This window comes from Pangasianodon hypophthalmus, chromosome 16 (genome assembly GCF_027358585.1).
Source record: "Pangasianodon hypophthalmus isolate fPanHyp1 chromosome 16, fPanHyp1.pri, whole genome shotgun sequence".
NCBI classification, from domain to species: domain Eukaryota; kingdom Metazoa; phylum Chordata; class Actinopteri; order Siluriformes; family Pangasiidae; genus Pangasianodon; species Pangasianodon hypophthalmus.
The window spans coordinates 12,447,311-12,468,546 of NC_069725.1; the positions used below are offsets into that span (position 1 = coordinate 12,447,311).

The following is a 21,236-nucleotide window of genomic DNA, read 5'->3' on the forward strand; positions in this document are numbered from 1 at the left end:
TTCGCTGTTATAATAACTTCCACTTTTCTAGGAAGGCTTTCCACTAGATTTTGGAGAGTGTGGGGATATTTGCTCATTCAGCTTTAGTGAGGTTGGGCACTGATGCTGGATGAGGAGGTCTGGGGTGTAGTCGGTCTTCCAATTCATCCCAGAAATGTTCAGTGGGGTTGAGGTCGTGGCTCTGTGCAGGCCACTTGATTTCTTCCACACCAACCTTGTCAAGTCATGTCTTTATTTTTTGCCATATAGTGTAAATCTAGCAGACTGTGCTTGATCAAATGTAAACTAGTAGTTAAAGTATAAATGTATTATTATGAATAACTATGTGGCAGCATGGTCCTGCTGCAGGTACTGTTGCTGTTTAAAGCTCCAGGATCCTCGGTTCAGTCCTGATCTTGGCTACTGTCTGTGTGAAGTTTTGCATGTTCTCCCTGTGTCTGTGTGGGTTTCAACCAGTGCTTCTCTGCTGTGACCCTGACCAAGATAAAGTATTTAGTCAAGATGAATGACCGGATGAATAACTATAAAGAACATCATGACTTAAAACTATAAAGAAGTACACAAAATGACCCAAAGCTGTACATACTTTCATTCTGAACTCAATGCACCAATATGTCATAGCAATAATTTGAAAAGTGGCATGTTCTGCAATCACTAAACTGGTGCTGTGTAAATATGATGACCCCAGACTCCGTGGAAAAATGCTGCTCAAGTCATGGTCTTTATTTTTTAGTTTTTATTGCCAAATGCGACGATTTTATGCTCATTCCTGAGGGTGTATAACATGACTTTTATTGTGTAAAAAGGAAGCAGAGTGTTTGGGCGGTCACCGTAAAAATTTCCTGGACGCTAGTTGCTCTTTTTCTCTCTGTTTACAGCCCGCTGTCGTTCGCAGCCTACGGTTACACATAAACAACTCTGGTAAGAGATAAAAATCAGTTACTACTTAACGAATGTCAAGTAATACTGCAGCTAATTACTGACTTTCTTCAGAATTTGATACTTGTCAGTGTGTAGCTAAGAAGATACTGGCGTCAAGCTAGCCTCCAAAACTAGCTTACAAGCTAGCTCCTGGTAGAAAATACCTGTTAGTAGCTAGAACAGTTACTTTACAAACATATTAGTAGTATTGGTAAGTGTGAAATATTGCTAGTTATATAACTGTCACAATGGAGTGACCATGTTAAACTAGGTAGCTTATTAGCTGCATTAGGTAACCTTTTTTTTTTTTTTTTTTTGCTAACGGCTTGTTAACGCATTTAGCCGGTTTAGCAATTTTGGCCTGTATCCTGTCTTATCAAAATGTCCTCCCGTAGCCTGCATTTATAAAAAAAAAAAAAAAACCTAAGTATTTTTCTATTATTTTGTGTTATTTTGTTAGTATGACCTTATAAGAAAATTCAGTAAACTATAAGTAGCATATTTTGATAATGTAAACCACCCTGTTAGAAATTTCTACCAGCACAACAGTATATGCATGAATAAAAAAAGTGAAGTGCGCATGCGCAGAAACCTCTGACAGGAAGTCTTCAACACTTAGTTTAACCAGCGTTTGAAGTAAAACAGCGTTTTTGTGCAATGCTGAACACACTGAAAGAAAAAAAAAAAAAAAGAGTTTCGCCTTGGTACTCATTAGTATGTCATTCTGCACCCAGCTAGTAATCTAGCTTACTAATGCTCACCTGATAAACTCTACTTAAACATCGATATAAGTAATTCCAGCCCTTAATTCCACCAACATGCCAGGTTTTATCATAAACATACATAAACATCCAGTGCCATGTATTTATACCTGACAGGCCAAGGGGAGGCACACAGGCAGTAAGAGGGAGGCCTTGTGGAGGCATTAAGGTGCAATAGTCGATTTTTGTATTCCTTACTTGTACAAATAAGATATGTAGAACATGATAAAAACACACACACACAATGGATTAAGCCGTGGCCTTAACAAAAGTGTGCTTACTGAAAACTGACCTCTGGTGCAGAATGCTTGTTTGTGTTTGGATGCATTTCCTGTCAGTCATTTTGTAGACATTCTACAGACCAATGTAGATCCTGGAGGCGGAGCTTCATGAACATGAGCAGGAATGACTGTTTATTGCTGCTATAACTTGAAATAGAATTACAAAATAAAATGTACTGTTACGAATATTAAAGCATTATTTTGTGGCAAAAACAGTATCATCTCTGATTAAAATGTATTTATGTTTATACCATTTTAAAGGGATTTTTCTCTTTCTGTGCCTCCTGTAGATTTGCAAACCTGGCTTGCGTAAACTTAAACTCTTCCTGTTTAATTGCATTTAAAGTGAATTTAAAGTTTGTGTTAAAAGAGGAACCAGGGGTTTTTCCACCGCATCTCAAGATATACCATAACAATTCAAAACCTCTTTGTTCATTACTAACGTTAGCTATGTTGGTTAGCTGGCTTAACACAGGGTTTGACTTTGGAGTTTTAGAGTTTAGACACATTCATAGGAGTCATGTTCCATCCTGATGCGCTGCTTCTGGTTGGATTTCTCATCACTTGGAAACCAGTCGTTGCTGCTGAGGATGGCCTCACACGGACAGCTTAAAGTTACATGAGACTACTGTGGATAGTACCACTTAGAAACCATCAAGATGGCTTTGGACTGCAATTGATATGAACAGTTTTGCTACGATGGCTTAGGAGTACAATTGCTATGATAGCTTTAGGACTGCAATTGCTACGAAGAGTTTTGCACTTAAGTCTCCGTCAGTGAACAGTTGATAACTTCAAGAAAATAGACTTCATGTCTAAACTATAATGGTTACACAATTGTACTTTTTGACTATATAGTATACAGTTATAGAAGAGAATTATCTACCATTTCGTAAAATTGTACCATTTGGTGGCACTCAGATGAGGGTGGGTTCCTTTTTGAGTCTGGTTCCTCTCACGGTTTCCTCCTCATATCGTCTCAAGGAGATTTTCCTTGCCACCGTTGCCTCTGGCTTGCTCATTAGAGATAAATTAATAGATTTGTAAATTCTGTAAAGCTGCTTTGTGACAGTGTCTATTGTTAAAAGCACTAAACAAATAAAATTGAATTGAATTGAATATTCAGACTGTTTACAGAAAGAATCCATTCTTGCAGTATTAACAAAGTCCTTCTAGTAAATTCTGTCCACTCAGCAGCTATCTTGTTATTGCTCCTAGGCAGTTGTTTCCAGTCCTACAAGTCCTAGCTACTTGAATAGGCAGAGACCCATAGACCCAAAATAGATTGGCACTGAAACATAGATTTAAAAAGGAGTTCTTTGTCCTTTCTCCAGGACCATGGTGCAACACTTACCAATACAGTAGTACAGTACACAAGACTGTATAAAGTGCAAATACACAACAGTGTGAGACAAGTGCAGGACAATAAATACACAGCACATTACGCGCAGAACAATAATTACACAGAACAATGAATACACAGGACAAGAGAACAGTGTTGTGCAGGAAAGCTGTTTCACAATGGACTGTAAACTATTGTGTAGTGTAGCAGCAATATTGGCAGCAAAAAGAGTCTCATACGTAAAAAAAGTGTCTGATGCATCTTTGTAAAGTGTGGTGTGCAGTGGTATTGAGTCGTACTGGGTTAGGTATTTGACTAGCCCAGGTGAGTGTTGGGAGGCAGGAGGGTGTTGAGTAATCTGACTGCCTCAGGGCAGAAACTGTTGCAGAATCTGCTGCTGCTGGTGGCACAAATGCTCCGGGATCTTCTGCCAGATGTCAGGAGGGTGAAGAGTCCATGAGAGGGGTGAGTGATTAGTGTATGAGGCGATGGTGGTGGGTAGAGAGACCTCAATGATCTTTTCAGCTGTTCTCACAATACACTGTAGGGTCTTGCAGTCAGACACTGTGCAGTTCCCATAGCACAGAGTGAGACAGCTGGTCAGGATGCTCTCTATTGTCCCTCTGTTGAATGTGATGAGGATGGGAGGGGGAGGTTGGCTCTCTTTAGTCAAAAACAGTCAGGAATGTGGCAGAGAAGGTGGCCTAGCATTTTCTCATTTACTAAACAGGCGATTCGCAATTTTTATCAAAGGATGGGACTTGCGTCATACAGCCACCATATTGAATGTTTCGTGCTGCCTCATTTTAAGCAGTTTTCTATCACTGCTATATACCATCTCTGGTATTGACACATTTGGAAGTTGAAATTTTCTAAAAGCTCTGAGTTTGCAGTTGGGATTCGATGTTGATGTTTCTCAGTATGACATAACCCATGAAAAGTTTGGTTTCTAATAGGTGCTAATGGTAATTACACTATATGTCTCATGTGGAGTCTTCTCAGTTTTGTCTTTTTTTTTTTTTTTTAATAAACACTGTCTTAATGCCTTTGTTCATAGTGTGAAAGACTGTATGCTTGGTTACTGGTTGGTGCCCATACCACAAGCCAGTAATGTGAATTGAATTGAATAGTGCCCAGAGTGTACCGTTACACCCCTAATTTTTTATGCATGTCCCTGTGCTCTTATAGAAAATTAATCAACATCTTCTGACCAATCAGATTTGAAAATTCAACAACCCTGTGATTTTAAATGAATTTGTTATTCATGCCTAATACTAAATAAACTTTTTTTTTTCCCCCCATCAATTTATTTTTATAGATAGCTGAGTGCAACAATGCAGACAATTAAATGTGTAGTAGTTGGTGATGGTGCTGTGGGTAAAACCTGCCTCTTGATTTCATACACCACAAACAAGTTCCCTTCGGAGTACGTACCAACAGTAAGTATATTAGCTTTTTTGTCCTTTTCTTCCTCCTCTCTGAATAGTATTACAAGTATTGTAAGTGATCATGCTGGTGGTTAATAATCTCAAGATACTAAGATTAAACTAGTACAGCTTTAACATATATAAATGAAACCAAAAGGAATCAGCTGTTTGCTATGTAATGGTTTTGTTTTCATTTTCAGGTGTTTGATAACTATGCTGTAACTGTAATGATTGGTGGTGAACCTTACACTCTTGGATTATTTGACACTGCAGGTATGGTGTTGTCTTTGTGTATCCCAGTAAGCTACTAGGCTTTATTGATTTCTTCCCTGCTCTTCATTTACTTTTTAAAAAAAATTTGAGATAAACGATTTAATCGCCCAGAACTGATAGAAAGACAGGAAAGTGAACATTTTTACCATTTCAGGTTTATGGGGAGTAGGGGAGAGCATTACAATATTATTAGCTGTGCAATCGGGAACTGCTGGATGGCAGCAGCAATCACGGAATGGTGGAAAGTGATTCTGCAGTAATACACAGTAAAGCGTTTAAAAAAAAAAAAAAAAAAAACAGTACATTTTTAATATAATCATTTTCTAAATTCGTTGCCAAATGTCCACATGGCTGACATTTTTCTTTGTTGATGCTGCTACTAAAAGAACATCTGAGGGAGAAAAACTGTGGTTCTGATCACTTTCTTATTAACTTCATCATTAACGTTATTTGTAAAGGAATTTCATTGTAGGCCAGTTTAATCTTTTTAAGTCAAATCTTTTATGTACTTTTCGCTTTTGGACATTTTTAACTATTTAACTATTTTTGGGTGAAAATTTTAAATAAATATAGTTAATGGTGCAGTAGTCAATCTGCCCCCCACTTGTACAAGTAACCTGGAAGATACCCATGATTTAAAAAAAAAAAAAAAAAAAACACAGTGGAAACACAATGGAAAGCCATGGCCTTAAAAGTGCATTAAGTCACTGAGAAAACCCGTTTGCCATATATCTTGGGGGTGGAGCTTCGTGAACATGGGTGGGAATGGGAAAATGGGAAGGGGGGAAAAAAAAACATTCAAACGTCAAACCCGCGTAACCACTAGAGAATTAATCTTGGGGGAAAAAAGACTAATCTTACCTACTGCACCTTTAACTGATTGTAAACTTTCATAATGTTAGTTAAGTCGAACATACATTGTTAGATTTTATGTCACATTAAACTCAAAACAACCTCAAAACTTTTTGACGGAAAGCGAGGGTGTCTGCACGTTTTAAGTGGAAAAATCGAGACGAGAGATTACTAATGTGAGATGGGGAAGGGGCGGAGCTTGTAGGTGGTGTCAGTTAATATCAGAGAGTTCAAAACACCTGCACAAATATTTCCAGATTAATAAGTTTATTGGCTCATCTCCCATTTTGTTGGGGAGAAAAAAGTCTGCTCTTTGGGCATAATGAATAATAAATAGCGTACTCTGATGTTAAACTGAGGAAAATGTTTAAAGGTTGGCACGTCTGGTAATCTAATATAATCAGAGTAAATGTCAGTGGATGTCACGGCAGTGTAATATAGTTTAGAGATGATTAAATTGTACAAGCCTACCCAGTACAGTGTTGTAGAAAATCATGTTTCACAGTGGGAAATGCATGATATGTTAGTTATATTGCCATGAAGTGGCAGCTTCCTGTATAGTGCCAATGAGATATATATTTATGTTTTTCATTAAATGTCTAAGTACTGGCACCCCTTCCATGGTGTCCCCCGCCTTGTGCCCTGAGTCCCCTGGGATAGGCTCCAGGCTCCCCCGCATCCCTGTGTAGGATAAGCAGTACAGAAAATTGATGGATGGATTAAATGTCTAAGTAATTGTGAAAGTAAATCCTAAAAACAGATGTTCTACTCCATCAAAGCGAAACAAATGGCGAGTTGAAAAGTCTGCAGCTCTAAATCGAGATGTTTTCTCTTTCCAGGTCAGGAAGATTACGATCGGTTGCGACCCCTGAGCTATCCCCAAACTGATGTCTTCTTAGTTTGTTTCTCTGTAGTTTCACCATCATCCTTTGAAAATGTCAAGGAAAAAGTATGTTTCTTTTCAGCAAAAACAAAACCATCATGTTTTCAGCATATTTAGCCTTGGTATAATAAAGTTGAAATTTTATTGATAAGCGTTTCTTTCCCTCCTCTTGCATGCAGTGGGTGCCTGAGATTACCCACCACTGTCCAAAGACCCCATTCCTGCTGGTTGGAACTCAGATTGACTTACGAGACGATCCTTCAACCATTGAGAAGCTTGCCAAGAACAAGCAGAAGCCTATTACTCCAGAGACAGCCGAGAAACTCGCCAGGGATTTAAAAGCAGTGAAATACGTGGAATGTTCAGCTTTAACACAAGTGAGTGCGCTTGAAAACACAGACATTAAGCTTGATTTTTAAACGGGTGCAGCGTGAATATAGCTTTGTATAACTGTATGAATGTGCACGTGTACAGGTGTTCCTAATAAAGTGGACGGTGAGTGTAAAAAACTGCCAGTAAAACAGCAGTGTTGTATTAAAATCTGTTAATACTTTTTATTATACTTAAAATTCTACAAAAATAGCATTTTTATTAAAATTTAATATTTTTATTAAAAATAATTTTTAAAAAAATTGCACTGGAAAAGAAACACAAAATCTCTAAAAATTTTAAGTTTAAAGATTAAGTACAAAAGTTTAACATCGCATCAGCTGCTTCCAGTAAGATTGTAATTATAAAAAAATAATAATAAATTAAGAGCCCACAGTATCCACAATCTCATGTGGATATCACAATATGCTATCTCAGAAAAACATATTGTGGCATAATTTATCATGATAATGAAATTATATCGTCATATCGCCCAGCTCTAATGCACACTTTATTCAGATCTTTCTCAGTTGTTGAACTTGCTAACATGTCATTTCCTCTTCTTTCTTTGTAGAAAGGGCTAAAAAATGTGTTTGATGAGGCCATACTCGCTGCGCTGGAGCCTCCAGAGCCCAAGAAGAAGCCTAAATGTGTTCTTTTATGAGTTCAACCTTGCCATAGGTCCTTTCAGGCAGAAACCATCTATGACTATTATCCATCTACATCTGAATCAGTCCTGGTTCATGTTCAGGAAAGGACTAACTATAACAACTATTATGCTTTTTTTTCCCCCCTTGTTTTGCCTTGAATTATTATGCCATCTGAATTAAGCAAAATGAATAGAATAAGCGTAAGGTAAGAATATTTGTCACAAAGGTTATCTTAATTTGTATTATATTTCATTAGTATATTCTTCTCCAATAGGATTAACAAGACACCCTTAAGGCTAAAGAAGACTTTTAAATTCAGTTATTTATTCATGCTCAATATTGTGACAATATTAACCTGTTTAGTTCACTGAAATAGATAAACACAAAATCATAGGAGAAACTAATGAATTTCAACTGTTGAAGTGTGTTATTTTGTACAAATTAACAAGTCGTTTATCTGTAAAATATTAGGCTTTCTTAGGATTCCAGAAAACCTGGACAGTGTTATTGTGTATGATTACATTTAGAGGCATAGCTGATCTATCAGTGCATCATGAACTGTTGGCTGTGCTGCAGCTCTAACTGCCTGACCCTAAAAGTGGCTCGATAAGTTAAAAATACAAGCAACTGGTGAACCAAAGCTCGTTTTGTTTCTAAAATCCATTCGCTTTCAATATCAACAGCAAACACAAGATAAATTAATTAAGCCACTGGTATAATTTTGTTTGCTTTCCCCCAAAGTCTTGTTGAAATTCATTCATACAATGTAAATAACCTGATAGTCACGTGTGATACACAAAGCAAAAACTTCATTCCAATTTTCTTTTCCAAAAATATTTACATATCAAGATGAGTGTGATGTTGGCAGATTATACTTGGATCCATGTTCAACAGGTTGTACTTTTTGCCTTGGTATATTTATTTTAATCAATCCTCAATTTAAGAAGCACCAGTAATTGTCCCAAATAACCAAATTTTAAGTGTTTTTCCATCACTTGATAAAAAAAAAATATATAAAGAGAGTTTATCATAATTGTGTGTGAACTTGGTCTTTTGCCATTCAGATACACTCTAGGTTGTTTTTTTTTTTTATATTTTTATATGGAATGTTTCGTTACAGAAAATTATCACATGTGAATATTACCTCAAAATAAACATTTCCAATGTTTAACACAAATGGTTGTATGAAGCAGACCTTACTGTACTGAATATCACCTTCGAACCAGATTTATTATTAACATTCTCATTTCTCTTATGGGACCACACTGTAAATATTATGTTTTACAAGATTTTATTAACATTTTGAACTTAAAAATATGCACACATGTAAGACATCCATGGACACAAATAGTAATCTTAAGACAACTAGTACACTTCAACACAACTACATGCACACTCTTTTTGCAGGTTCCACATTCTCTTGTGCTGAAAGTGCTTCTCTCTTTGGTGCTGTTTTATTGCTTCTGTCTTCAAGAATGTTCTGTTCTGCTTCCACAGGACCCTACAGACAGTACAGGAGAGTAAATTATTCACCAGTAATAAACAAAATTAAGATCACTTAGAGCAGACTGACTGTTCAGCAAGCAATGTTCTAGGGGCAAATGATGCAGGATTTTATAAGGATAATGTCTATTTATATGTATAATTTAATACGATTCTTTACTGTGAATCAGACCGTTTCATTAACAGATGCTGTTTAGGTGGATTATAAGGAATTTGGAAAGGAAAGCTGCTTTTGTAAGAATACCGCCTAAAGCTACGTTCACACAAGCAGCGATTTTATTGCTGCAAGTTGCTGCAGTTGCTGTACTATTAATTCGCCAGTAGGTGTTCCTCCTACTGGTTGCCAAAGTCAGTGGCTGGCACAACTAGCATTTCATGTTTGACAACAAATAGGGTTTCTTGCCGCTAAAATTAAACACTCTGGAGGGAGAGCATTTCTGTATAAAATTCATCAGTGTAGATATGCATCGTATCATACAAGATGAAGGAGAAGCAGTATGGACATGTGGATTTAAAGTACATATGCTTGTCCACTCCGTTTGATGTAACCCTGCATCACTACACACCTTCCTCAATCTCTGTCTCAGTGGCTCTTTGGAAATTTCTGGTAGTGCTTTGATGGACAGCCAGCAGTCATAAATGGAAAGATTTAGTAATGATGATGCCACTTAAAAATGTTACAAGATTTCTAGGTGGATTAACACATTTTTGCCCAAAACCTGAATGTAGTAAATTGATAGTGTAGCCAAATAGTTTGATTTCAATTGTGTGTTCAGGTTTTGGCTCACTGAATCTCTATAGGAAACGTAATCACTCTGGTATGAGCATTAATGTGTTGAAGTACGAAAGATATGTATCAAAATGAAGGTTAATCGTGCATCGGTTTTGCTCAGAGCGATCAAAAGAACAGGCCTTATTTGCATTGCCCATCCTAATACCAATATATAAACCTAAAAGTGTGTTAAAAACAATAAATAAATACTAACCTTGTTCTTTTGCTTTGCATATTTCACCGTCCATCTTTGTGCCTTCTCCAAATATACTGCTTTGTTGTATTTAAATTCTGAGGACTGAAGGAAATACATTTGAAAAAGCGTACAAGGAAGGAAAACAGTGGGTTAGAAGTGGAAAAGTCAGAATGACTCACAATATCTGCCATTAATGGGTCATCTGGGTTCGGTTCTGCCATGAGAAGCTGTACTGAGCTCAGCACTGTGGAGATGTTCAGTGAGGGCCTCCATGCTCCCTATGAAAAGTAGATTTTTACATCATTTCACAATCAGGCATTTGCAGGTCACAAATTCAGCATGTACCAATATCATATTTTCTTTCTATTCTGTATAACTGCCTCTACTTGTTTTTTTTTTTTTTAATATTATAATAATATACTTCTATTATTTCTCTTTTCCCTGCATTTCTCTTGTTGGACAGAATTTTTAGTGTAGAAGTCATTTCAGCAGGCATCGCACTGAGCTACCCTTCACCCTTTCCCAACTTAAATAAAACATGGGGTAGTGTCAATATTTGAAGTGTGTCTAATACTACTGTGCACATAAATTTTCAAAGTAAATTACATAACTGATTATCGACACATGGATCTTCACAACACCACTTTTAAACAATTAATTTACAGTAAAATACTTTAGAAAGTGCATCATAAAATCTCAAATGTAGCTTGTAAGAATCTCTCTGGAAAGAGTGACTAACATGAGATAACAATTTGTAACAAAATTGTCATGATTCTTCCTAGGATTTTCAAAATGAGACTTTTTTTTTATTAGTTACCTTGGGTGGCAATTTCAGCACATCAAGGCAAATACGGCCTGCGTTATCAATGTTGGGATGGTAGATTGGTGTCAGGAAGCGCATTTTGGGAGGTTCAAATGGATACCTTCGAACAATAAGGTAAATAACACTGAGCATTCAATACACTGAAATATGACTTTAATTTTATGACTACAAACTGAAGATCACAAACACACTTGTATTTAAAAGGCCTTACCTGTCAGGGATCTTTATTTCCAGTGTAAACAGCCCACCATCATATGGAGTGTTGGCACCTCCAACAATTTCTGCACAACAGAGAGGATTTAGTGAAATCAGCCAGAGCACCGCTGCTCAGTCGAATTGTTACAGCAATCATAAAAAGTGAAAGTGACCTTGATTGCAATTCAGGACATCTGCATTGGATTTAACTAATATACTTGCAAATATTAGCAATTAATATTTGTGCAATATTGCAATCTTCTTGCTACAGTTTCTTGGATTTCCTGTGGGTCTATTCTGTTTAATCTGTCCTGTTTGTGTTATTCTTCTGCTCTGGATACATGCTGAATGTTGATCTGCACCTAACCTAAAAGTTATTTTCATCACTGCATATACATACATACATACAACTGAGAAAGCAACTGCAGTGTACTCCAGTAACCAATCAGAGTTGCAGTGTAGTATCCTCTTACACCCATTAAACCTACACCCACCTATGGAAAAGATTCTGTGCCTGAGAGAAACACACCAGGGGAAAAACATCAAATGCAATACTGAGACGGTACTGCTCTTCATTTGTGATGAGGATGAGCTACACTGAAGTGTGAGAACATAACTCCTAAGTCCTCCTGTGACCTATACGTATTTTTAGTCAAATTCAAACATATCACAGTTTAATAGTAATTCTGAAAAGCCTGATTAATGGTTCAGTGTTGTAGAAATCAAGAAATAATGAGACATTAAAAACCTATACAGGGTGTTACTTTATATGGATGGACAGCAATGCATCCTGGAAGGTGGCACTTTTAGGATCTTCTCTAATTATAACCACACCCACCAGTGCTGGCTTTGCGCTGTGATTGGACGGTGATTGTATATCAGTGTGGCACAACTGCAACTTAGTAAAAAGTGAAATCCAACGCAGTGGGCAATTGCACTCACTTCTGATGCAAAGTCAGCATTTAATTCTAAAACAGCAATATTCTGCTTAGTGTTTTTAAAACATTACAGCAAGACAGTGATGGTTTTGCTTTTCAGTGGGGCATATTGTCCTCATGTCAGAAATAAAAAGCAATACTGTCTGTGTATTGGATTTAAAGTTTTTCCCCCAGTGTGATTGCTTTTCTGTCTCTATACCAACCATAACACTAGTTATGACACTAATACTGAAAGTAGTCATCTTGTCAGGCAAACCTACCAAATGTCTGTATACAATCGCTGACTCTACCTTCTACCCACCATAGTGCTACCACTAACTAGATATCATCTCACACCACTGTCACTGGCATAGTAGCAGCAGCACTGCGGTTAACACCTCATTTCCTCTGCTGCGTTGAGAAACAGAACACCAACAGAAAACAGTGGTGCAGTGTTAGACACTGACTGCAGATGAAGGGTCGAGAGCAATTAACAAACATTATACAAAGAAGATGATGGGTTATAGTCTCTAACTTTACACCTACAATCAGACCCAGATTATAATTAGGGCTAATATATAATTAGGGTGGGGCTGTTCGTTCGTTCGTTTCAGTTGCATGAATGACAAGTAAGAAATAGCCAGATATTGCATGAATGACAACGCTGCACAGCAAGCAACAGCTGCAGTACAGACAGGCTGCACAGCAAGCAACAGCTGCACTACAGACAGGCTGCACAGCAAGCAACAGCTGCACTACAGACAAGCTGCACAGCAAGCAACAGCTGCACTACAGACAGGCTGCACAGCAAGCAACAGCTGCACTACAGACAGGCTGCACAGCAAGCAACAGACGGACTACAGACAGGCTGCACAGCAAGCAACAGACGGACTACAGGCAGGCTGCACAGCAAGCAACAGACGGACTACAGACAGGCTGCACAGCAAGCAACAGACGGACTACAGACAGGCTGCACAGCAAGCAACAGACGGAGTAGAGACAGGCTGCACAGCATGCAACAGACGGAGTAGAGACAAGCTGCACAGCAAGCAACAGACGGAGTAGAGACAAGCTGCAGAGCAAGCAACAGATGAACTACAGACAAGCTGCACTGCAACAGATGGACTACAGATAAGCTGCACTGCAACAGATGGACTACATACAAGTTGCACAGCAAGCAACAGCTGAACTACAACGGACGGAGTAGAGACAAGCTGCACAGCAAGCAACAGACAGAGTACAGACAAGCTGCAGAGCAAGCAACAGATGGACTACAGACAAGCTGCACTGCAACAGATGAACTACAGACAAGCTGCACAGCAAGCAACAGATGAACTACAGACAAGCTGCACAGCAACAGATGAACTACAGACACTACAATGAAGTAAATGGGAGATGTGCTGAGTACTGACGGGCCTGCAGCTCCTCCACGCTCTCGTGCAGCTGCCAGCAGGAAACTCCAGGCGGAGGCTCGGTACTGAGCATCTGCAGCTCGCGCTTCAGACGACTATTTCTCTGCATGCTGCCTTCCTCCGCCTCTGTCTGTGAGTTATAATCCCAACAGATGCGAGATAATACAAAATAATACATTTCTAACAACAGACGACTGTATTTATCGAGATAGTTAGCTATACAGACGACTGTATTTATCGAGATAGTTAGCTAGGAAGTTCACTACGATACTGAAGTATTAATATTACATTATCGTCACTAAACTTAGCAAGCTAGTAACATTCGTGACAGCCATTGTGCTCAATAACTAGCTCAAATGGCTTCTACTTCTTTCTTCTAAATACATTAGTTATTTAGAGCATACTGTTTTAATCGGTTACTGCACAAACTACGAATAAACCCATTATAACGTACCAGGTTTCCGGACACTGTTTTGCTGTACGCTGCTTTGATTCTCCCGGCTGAAATTTAATACGTCATACGCACGCGCGTTCCCGCGTCCAGTGCAAAGCTTCATGGGTATTGAAGTACATTATCGCCGCGCATTCTAAATTCAGGCAGGGGTGGAAAAAGTACTGAGAAATATATAAATTCAATAGTTTAAAAGGGATTACGAAGCAAGAGATTCTGGGAGTTTATCAGCATTTTGAAGTCAGAGAATCTGGGGGTTTACGAGTGTTGTGAAGCCAGGGATTATGGGAGTTTAAAGGGGATTATGAAGCAAGAGATTCTGGGAGTTTATCAGTATAGTGAAGTCAGACAATCTGGGACTTCAACATGCATTATGAAGTCAGATTTTCTGGGAGTCTATCACTGTTGAATCAGAGGTTTTGGGAGTTTATTCACATCGTGAAGCCAGAGATTATGGGAGTTCAATAGATATTATCAAGTCAGAAATTCTGGTTTATTACCATTGTGAAGTTAGAGAAGCTGGGAGTTCAACATCCTCACCACCGTCTACAGAGGGACCATAGAGAGTGTCCTGACCAGCTGTCTCACCGTTTGCTAGGGCAACTGCACAGATTCCGACCCTAACACTTTATGTAGTTCTGTGTACTGTGTCACTGTGTTATGTGTTGGACCATGGTCCTTGCGAAACAACATTTTGTTCCACTGTATACAAGCTACACAAAGAAATGACAAAAAAATCCACTTGACTTGACTAAATCAGTAGCTTACATGTAAACCACTTACTTTAGCATTAACTAACTAAACTAACCAACTAACTAAACAGTGCAAACTTAGCAGGATTCATTAAACTATAAAGTTTCTATATTAGTGTGTCACATGTTTTACTACTTCAGCTGTACCATCAGGAAAATATCAAACTGCTTCCATGAAACATTACATAATACAGGGATGACAACATTAGTCTCTTTCGCTTACCAAGCAGGAGCTTTCTTTTTAAATATTTGTGCCATCCAATGTGACATCTAATAATAAGTACGATTTATTTAAAAAGCACATTTAAAACAACCTGTGTAGACCAAAGTGCTGAACATTGAGTAAAATGGTACAAGAAATCAAATAAGAATTTGAATACATAAAACGGTAAATTAACACAAACACACAGCAACACAAAAAACAACAACAAATGTATCAGACTATGTTTGGGTCTGAATCAAATCAAACACAAAGGATTTTGACATAAAATTTAACAGATATTGATCAAGATTCTTAAAAAGACTGTTAGTGTGACTGGGAGGATCAAATAATATACTATCTTCTGACTTGCCAGGAAACTGGATGCCATCCAACACTTAATATCCTTATAAGGCAATTAATGAGAGACATTAAGGAGCAGCTTTCACGTGGTTTCAGGGGAAGACATAAAGCTGTATGTTTTCTGCATAGCAATTAAAGTAAATATTATGCTTCTGGCTGAAGTTCCCTCATTAGATGAAGGATGGAACCTTGTGGAACTCCAAATCACTGACATTCACAGAGGATATCCTATGCTGTAGGAGGTAAACCATTTAAGAGCCACTCTCTGTTAAACCACCCACTGTTCTAGACAACCAATAAGCAGATTGTGGTCCACAGTGTCAAAAGTGGCACTAAGGTCCAGTAATATGAGGATAATTTGTCAATCATTCATGAAGCAAACAAAGCACTGACTATGACAATCCAGGTTAATTAATTTTTGTAATTCAATTACCAAAATAAAACTGTTGCTACGTATCTATCCAACCTGCTTTCTGTTTAACCAGTTGTTCAGAGAGAGGGGCCCATCAATCAACCTATGGTCAATGTTTGGGTGTTCAAAATGAAGCACTGATGTTCTCTCACACAGCACTACCACAAGGATGAAGCACAAACACCCAAGCACATCAGTTGTTGTTCAGTGCCCAACATTTTCACATCCACTTAAAGATATGTTTTCATCTGGTGCAAACATTGTACAACTATATATTTTTTTTTACTAAATGATAAAAATAATTAGCAGAAATATACATATACTGTATCTTCAAGATTCATTTATTTTCCATAACTGTTTTATCCTGGTCAGGGTGGTTGTGGATCCAGAGCCTATCCCCGGTAACACTAGGCGAAAAGCAGGCGGGTCACCATTCCATCACACCTTTCATGCACCTCTGGAGTGAGGGAAGTGAGGTATGTTAGGTGACAATAATGAAAATGAATTGATAAAATGGATTTACTATAAATTCAGATGAAGAAAATATCGAGCTGATGCAATTAGAAAATTGGTTATCATTTGATCATGATTTATCACCATTGTCCTGTAGCATTTGTCATTCACTGCCATTAGCATGCAGCGTGGTCACACAGAAGGGGGGAAGTAGCAAAATTCTCGAGTGAAAACAAAGGTGATTTAAGGAGGGAGGGAGTGTGTGAGCAGAGTGTGACTGAGGGAAGAAGTGTATAAGTGAGGAATGGAGTGTGTAAACGGAGTGTGAGGGAGAGTGTAAGAGGAGTTTGAGGGATTGTGTAAGTGAAAAAGTGAGTGTATAAGTGATGGAGGGAGTTTGTGAGTGTATAAGTGATGGAGGGAGTTTGTGAGTGAAAAAGTGAGTGTATAAGTGATGGAGGGAGTTTGTGAGTGAAAAAGTGAGTGTATAAGTGATGGAGGGAGTTTGTGAGTGAAAAAGTGAGTGTATAAGTGATAGAGGGAGTTTGTGAGTGAAAAAGTGAGTGTATAAGTGATGGAGGGAGTTTGTGAGTGAAAAAGTGAGTGTATAAGTGATGGAGGGAGTTTGTGAGTGAAAAAGTGAGTGTATAAGTGATAGAGGGAGTTTGTGAGTGAGAGAGTTAGTGTGTAAGTGAAGGAGTGAGTGTATAAGTGATAAATGGGTGTGTAATTGGAGGGTGTAAGTAAGGGAGGGAATGGATGAGGGGAGGAGCAAGTGTGTGAGTGAAAGACACAGATAGACAGACAGATAGATCTGTTCTGGCTTTACTTTGCAGCAGTGGCATAAATTGCTTGAAATGGGATAAGCTTGTCTGTTCTGTTCTCCATTCGGACATCTGCAAAACCACAGGACTGCAGCGCCTCCATGTAGGCTTCAGGTCGCCAGTTCTCTCCAGGAAACACTTTCTTAGATGCAAATCTAACAATACGATCCAGTCTGAGGGTCGTCACCATGAGCCCACCTGATGGAGTTAAACAATGAGAAATGTTATTATACAATAACATGGCAAAAACACCAGCTAAAATGTAGAGATTTTCTAAAATACATTACACAACCTCTCAGGAAGTTCACAAAAATGTAGAACTAAGAAACAAATTAAAGACTTCATCTTTATTCCAGTACATCCTTAACAACCTGGTTTCATCACTCGGTGTATCTCCGAAGCTCCTGCCCTCAGATCAGGCCAGAAGTAGTAGCAATTGCAGTGAAACACTTTATCCACACTGCTGTCTTCTAATGGCATTGCTGCTACATCACTGCAGTACAGAGTCACTTTCTCACTGGCTATGTGCGCCTGCATCCTCTCTGTGGCCATGTGGTGCATGTAGTTGGAGTAATCCACCCCGAACAGCTTTCCTCCTGGCCCTGTGAGGAGCTGGACAGCTACCTCCAAACCCAGGCCTGGACCATGACCCAGCTCCAACACTGTCTCATCAGGCTGGATCTCACACAGTGTCACTGCATTTTCCTCCAGGATCTGGTTATGCCTCAACAGGAACTTGGTAATCAGCCACCCGGAGAGGGACTGAGTGGGTCGCCCCAGCTGTTGGCCCAGTTTTCTGGATAGCATTCTGCAAACTGTATGGTCAGGGAATGTAGTTTTAATGCTCAAGCTGCAGAATTTCCTGATAGCTTATTTATAAACTATCCATAACTAAGTTTGTAATCGACTGAGGGGATTTAATTCGGTCAGATTTTCTGGGTGGTTTTGATCTTCTATCAAGTAAATCAGTTCCACACAGTTTCTTTAATTCAACAATGATATTAATTCTATCAGATATTTATTTGTATGTTTTTTTAAAAAAATTGAGTAACAGAAATTTTTTATTTTTTATTTTGAGTGTTAACTGGTAGGAAAACAAAAATTTATACAAGTGAACATGCAATGTTAAATCAGGAGCTTTGGTGGGGAGCATGCACACTTTATTTCCTTCAGCAGTTACAAAGTTACTAATACTCTAAATGCCATATTTAGAGATGGTGACTTTAGTCAGCAACATAAAGATATGTCAATATTTACAATGGAAAAATTCCTCATATTCAGAGATGGGCTATACATGGTACTTAAGATTTTCTGGGTGACTGAATCAGTTATTAAAATGACCTGCACATAGTTTAAACTGCTGAGATGGCCAGATTTTCTCTAGTAGAAGCATGTGAACTAGGGATTTTTAAATAGCATCTAGACTACAACCTTAACACAAGCACTTGTCCCTGATTTGATTCTGAGCTCAGCTTACTGTCTGTGTGGAATTTCTGTGCATGTTCTCTCTGTCTCTGAATGGGTTTCCTCCAGGTTCTCCAGTTTCCTCCCACCTCCCAAAATTGCCCTTAGGTGTGTCTGTGTGTGTGCATGGTGTCCTAGTGTTCAAAACATGGTGCATTCCTCCCTGGTGCCCAGTGTTACTGGCTCTGGATTCACCGTGACCATGACCAGGATAAAGCAGTTACTGAAGATGAATGGATAAATTAATGAAAATTCAGGATTTGAAATGTCTCAAATTTGATGAAAACCAATGTGCAAAATGTGCAAAAAAACTATTTTTGTGGACTGAATTACTAGGGATGATGCTACTAATTAATTAATATATTTATGTGTGCAATATTGGGCTTGAATTTCATTCAATGCAGTGATCAAAACATAAATTTCAGCGTGACATATTGAGGTTAAATCAAACGGTCTGATAGTACCACTGGACTTAATACTCATCCTCGCTCAAGCCCAGATGGTGCAAAAAAAATGGCTAGGGTTAGATCAGAATTGCACGTAACTGAGATACACCTTTGTTTATGTAAACTCTGCTCCTCAGAACAGTGAATGTGTAAATATCAGAAGCACTTTGCTTGCACAGCTGATGGACTTTTATCTGCAATGTCATGGTTTTCTGGAAACCATGGTGTGCATGCTGAATTTTTGCTGAATTACTGAAGCACACTGCAGTTACTCAAAGGATTCTTTTTCAGATATGTAGACAGAAATGTAAACATGGCCTAAAAGACCAAACACAGTTTTCACCATTCACTTAAAGACAAAATGCGTGTGGACACTTAAGAGGGATTAATAAATTGAAATGGAAGAAAAATTTTGCTTGTTTTCATGTTTGGGCCCAGAGGTACACTAAATGGCCAAAAATATGTGGACACCCCTCCTAATTATTAAGCTCAGGTGTTTCAGACACACCCATTGTTAACAGGAGTATAAAATCAAGCACAGAGACATGCAATCTCTAAAGGCAAACATCGGCAGTAGAATGGGTTGTACTTAAGAGCTCAGTTACTTTAAATGTTGCCCTGTCATAGGATGCCACCTTTGCCAGTACTCTGTCAGATGTACAACAGTCAACTGTAAGCACTATTATTGTGAAATGGAAGTTTCTAGGAGCAACAACAGCTCTGTAACGAGTCTCACAAACTCACAGAGCAGAATCACACACACCCCTTCACACACTACGGACAATTTAGAGATGCCAATCAATTAGCAGGAAGTGAACCCCCAACCCTGGAGGGGCAAGGCAAGACCTTCTGTGCACACCTGTATATTGAATGGAGACATATTATGTGTAAGAAGTTCAACTTTTAGTAGTAGTAGCTTCTTTACAGTTTGTAATACTACCGCACAGTACGTAATATTCGCGCACTCGATATTTTGGAGCGGACAGCTTGATTTCAGTAAAGCACGCCATAGGCCTGGACATAGACAAGATTGACATCATTTCGATTTGCTTTCAACGATATATAACATAAGAATTATATAACACACACGAAAAGTGCACAACAGCACTCACTTTTTTCTTTCTGAAGGCCTTCGCACTCTTCGGCGCTGTTCAGACTTCAGTCACTGCCACAATAAACACACAGCTGTGCACAAAGTCCTCCGTTGTGCGTCACCGAGGAGGCGGAGCTTGTACATACCGTACTACACTTATTATTAGTAGTGCTATTATAGGAGTGTATGTATATATTTATTTATGCTATCTCGATTAAAAAAAGTATATGTTCGAATCTGAGTGTGATTATTGTTGTTAGTCATGTATACTGTCGCTGATCATTTTTAATTACATTTCTGTTCAAATGCTGCTTCAGCTAAGGAGTCAGATGCTTATGGTAATATGGCAAGTCAAGTTCACCAAGTGTGCTGTAATGTCTGTGAGTGGACTTTAAAGCATAACAAACACAAAAGGTGCCTTGTATTACATGACTATTAATCTGATCAGAAATGAGAAAAAAAATATTGTTAAGCAAAATGAAACAGGTTTCTTTCTTAAGTAATAGCAACCTAGGTTTTTTCTTTTATAATAACTCTTTTCTCTGCTTGAAAATGTCAAAAATATGATGGGTTGTTTTAGATAAATAAAGGAACAAAGGTCCCCTTAAGAGTTAATTTACATCTGATATTTTAATGTTTTAATAAGATGCATACATCAAAATTTGCTGAATGTCAATGAAGACCTGAGATCTCAGAAAAAGACACTTTGCTTCTTTCACATTGAAAATGTAATATTAATAATGATTATTTGATTCACCAAAGCAAGTCTCAGGTATAATTAGAAAATATAATGTAAATGAGGTGATTGGGCTACCTTTTTGTATCTCAGGCAATATTCTCTGACATTTTCATTTTCTTTCCATGGCATTCAACAAATTTCACCACAGACAAATTTGAAAACAAACATTTCAAATACAAAGACACAACAATAAAACTACATTGTAAAAGTACTAAATGGGCCATTAAATAATACAACAGCACAAACTCATACAGATAATGTGTATTCACACAGACAGATACATTACTTCATATACTGCAGAATTCTAGCAGTGTATGGTTATGGTACCTATTACTGGTAAATGATTACATCAATCTAACAAAGCAGGAGTAGAGGTAAGAGTAGTGTAAGAAAAGGTTATATGAGGTGACTGGATTGCAGGTGCATGATAAACCTGGCTCAGACTGGTTTCTTCTATGGCTCC

At 38.2% G+C, this 21,236-nt stretch overlaps 2 protein-coding genes across 9 annotated transcripts; one reads left to right on the forward strand and one right to left on the reverse strand.

Annotated features, from left to right (window-relative positions):
* Positions 1-779: 779 nt before the first annotated feature.
* On the forward strand, positions 780-8,792 carry cdc42l2 (cell division cycle 42 like 2). Of its 2 annotated transcripts, XM_034311985.2 has the most exons (7): positions 855-921; positions 3,677-3,770; positions 4,624-4,744; positions 4,933-5,005; positions 6,697-6,806; positions 6,920-7,117; positions 7,684-8,792. In XM_034311985.2, exons 3-7 carry the CDS (start codon positions 4,640-4,642, stop codon positions 7,771-7,773), a joined length of 576 nt encoding a protein of 191 aa, XP_034167876.1. In that variant the 5' UTR covers positions 855-921; positions 3,677-3,770; positions 4,624-4,639; the 3' UTR covers positions 7,774-8,792. The 2 variants fall into 2 exon arrangements, with proteins under 2 accessions (XP_026777191.1, XP_034167876.1); XM_026921390.3 differs by lacking the exon at positions 3,677-3,770 and having other exon boundaries at positions 780-921.
* Positions 8,793-9,033: 241 nt separating this feature from the next.
* On the reverse strand, positions 9,034-20,192 carry LOC113530958 (ubiquitin-conjugating enzyme E2 T). Of its 7 annotated transcripts, none has more exons than XM_053240632.1 (9): positions 20,054-20,191; positions 17,037-17,229; positions 14,529-16,211; positions 14,032-14,164; positions 11,265-11,334; positions 11,048-11,177; positions 10,410-10,508; positions 10,249-10,332; positions 9,034-9,260 (listed from the first exon to the last, which is right to left on the reverse strand). In XM_053240632.1, the coding sequence occupies exons 4-9, from the start codon at positions 14,132-14,134 to the stop codon at positions 9,144-9,146; spliced, it is 603 nt and encodes a 200-aa protein (XP_053096607.1). In that variant the 5' UTR covers positions 14,135-14,164; positions 14,529-16,211; positions 17,037-17,229; positions 20,054-20,191; the 3' UTR covers positions 9,034-9,143. The 7 variants fall into 7 exon arrangements, with proteins under 7 accessions (XP_053096607.1, XP_053096604.1, XP_034167875.1 ...); XM_053240629.1 differs by adding an exon at positions 13,578-13,707 and having other exon boundaries at positions 14,032-16,211; positions 20,054-20,190; XM_034311984.2 differs by adding an exon at positions 13,578-13,707 and having other exon boundaries at positions 11,048-11,153; positions 14,032-16,211; positions 20,054-20,189.
* Between the last annotated feature and the right edge of the window lie 1,044 nt (positions 20,193-21,236).

What these genes read in the sequence shown, in the direction of transcription:
- cdc42l2 (XM_026921390.3), top strand. Translation starts at nt 4,640, where the DNA reads ATGCAGACAATTAAATGTGTAGTAGTTGGTGATGGTGCTGTGGGTAAA. An exon ending in TTGAAAATGTCAAGGAAAAA is followed by an intron (nt 6,807 to 6,919) that starts GTATGTTTCTTT and finishes TCTTGCATGCAG; the next exon opens with TGGGTGCCTGAGATTACCCA. An exon ending in AATGTTCAGCTTTAACACAA is followed by an intron (nt 7,118 to 7,683) that starts GTGAGTGCGCTT and finishes CTTTCTTTGTAG; the next exon opens with AAAGGGCTAAAAAATGTGTT.
- LOC113530958 (XM_026921387.3), bottom strand. Translation starts at nt 17,838, where the DNA reads ATGCTATCCAGAAAACTGGGCCAACAGCTGGGGCGACCCACTCAGTCC. An exon ending in ACACCGAGTGATGAAACCAG is followed by an intron (nt 17,230 to 17,402) that starts GTTGTTAAGGAT and finishes TAACTCCATCAG; the next exon opens with GTGGGCTCATGGTGACGACC.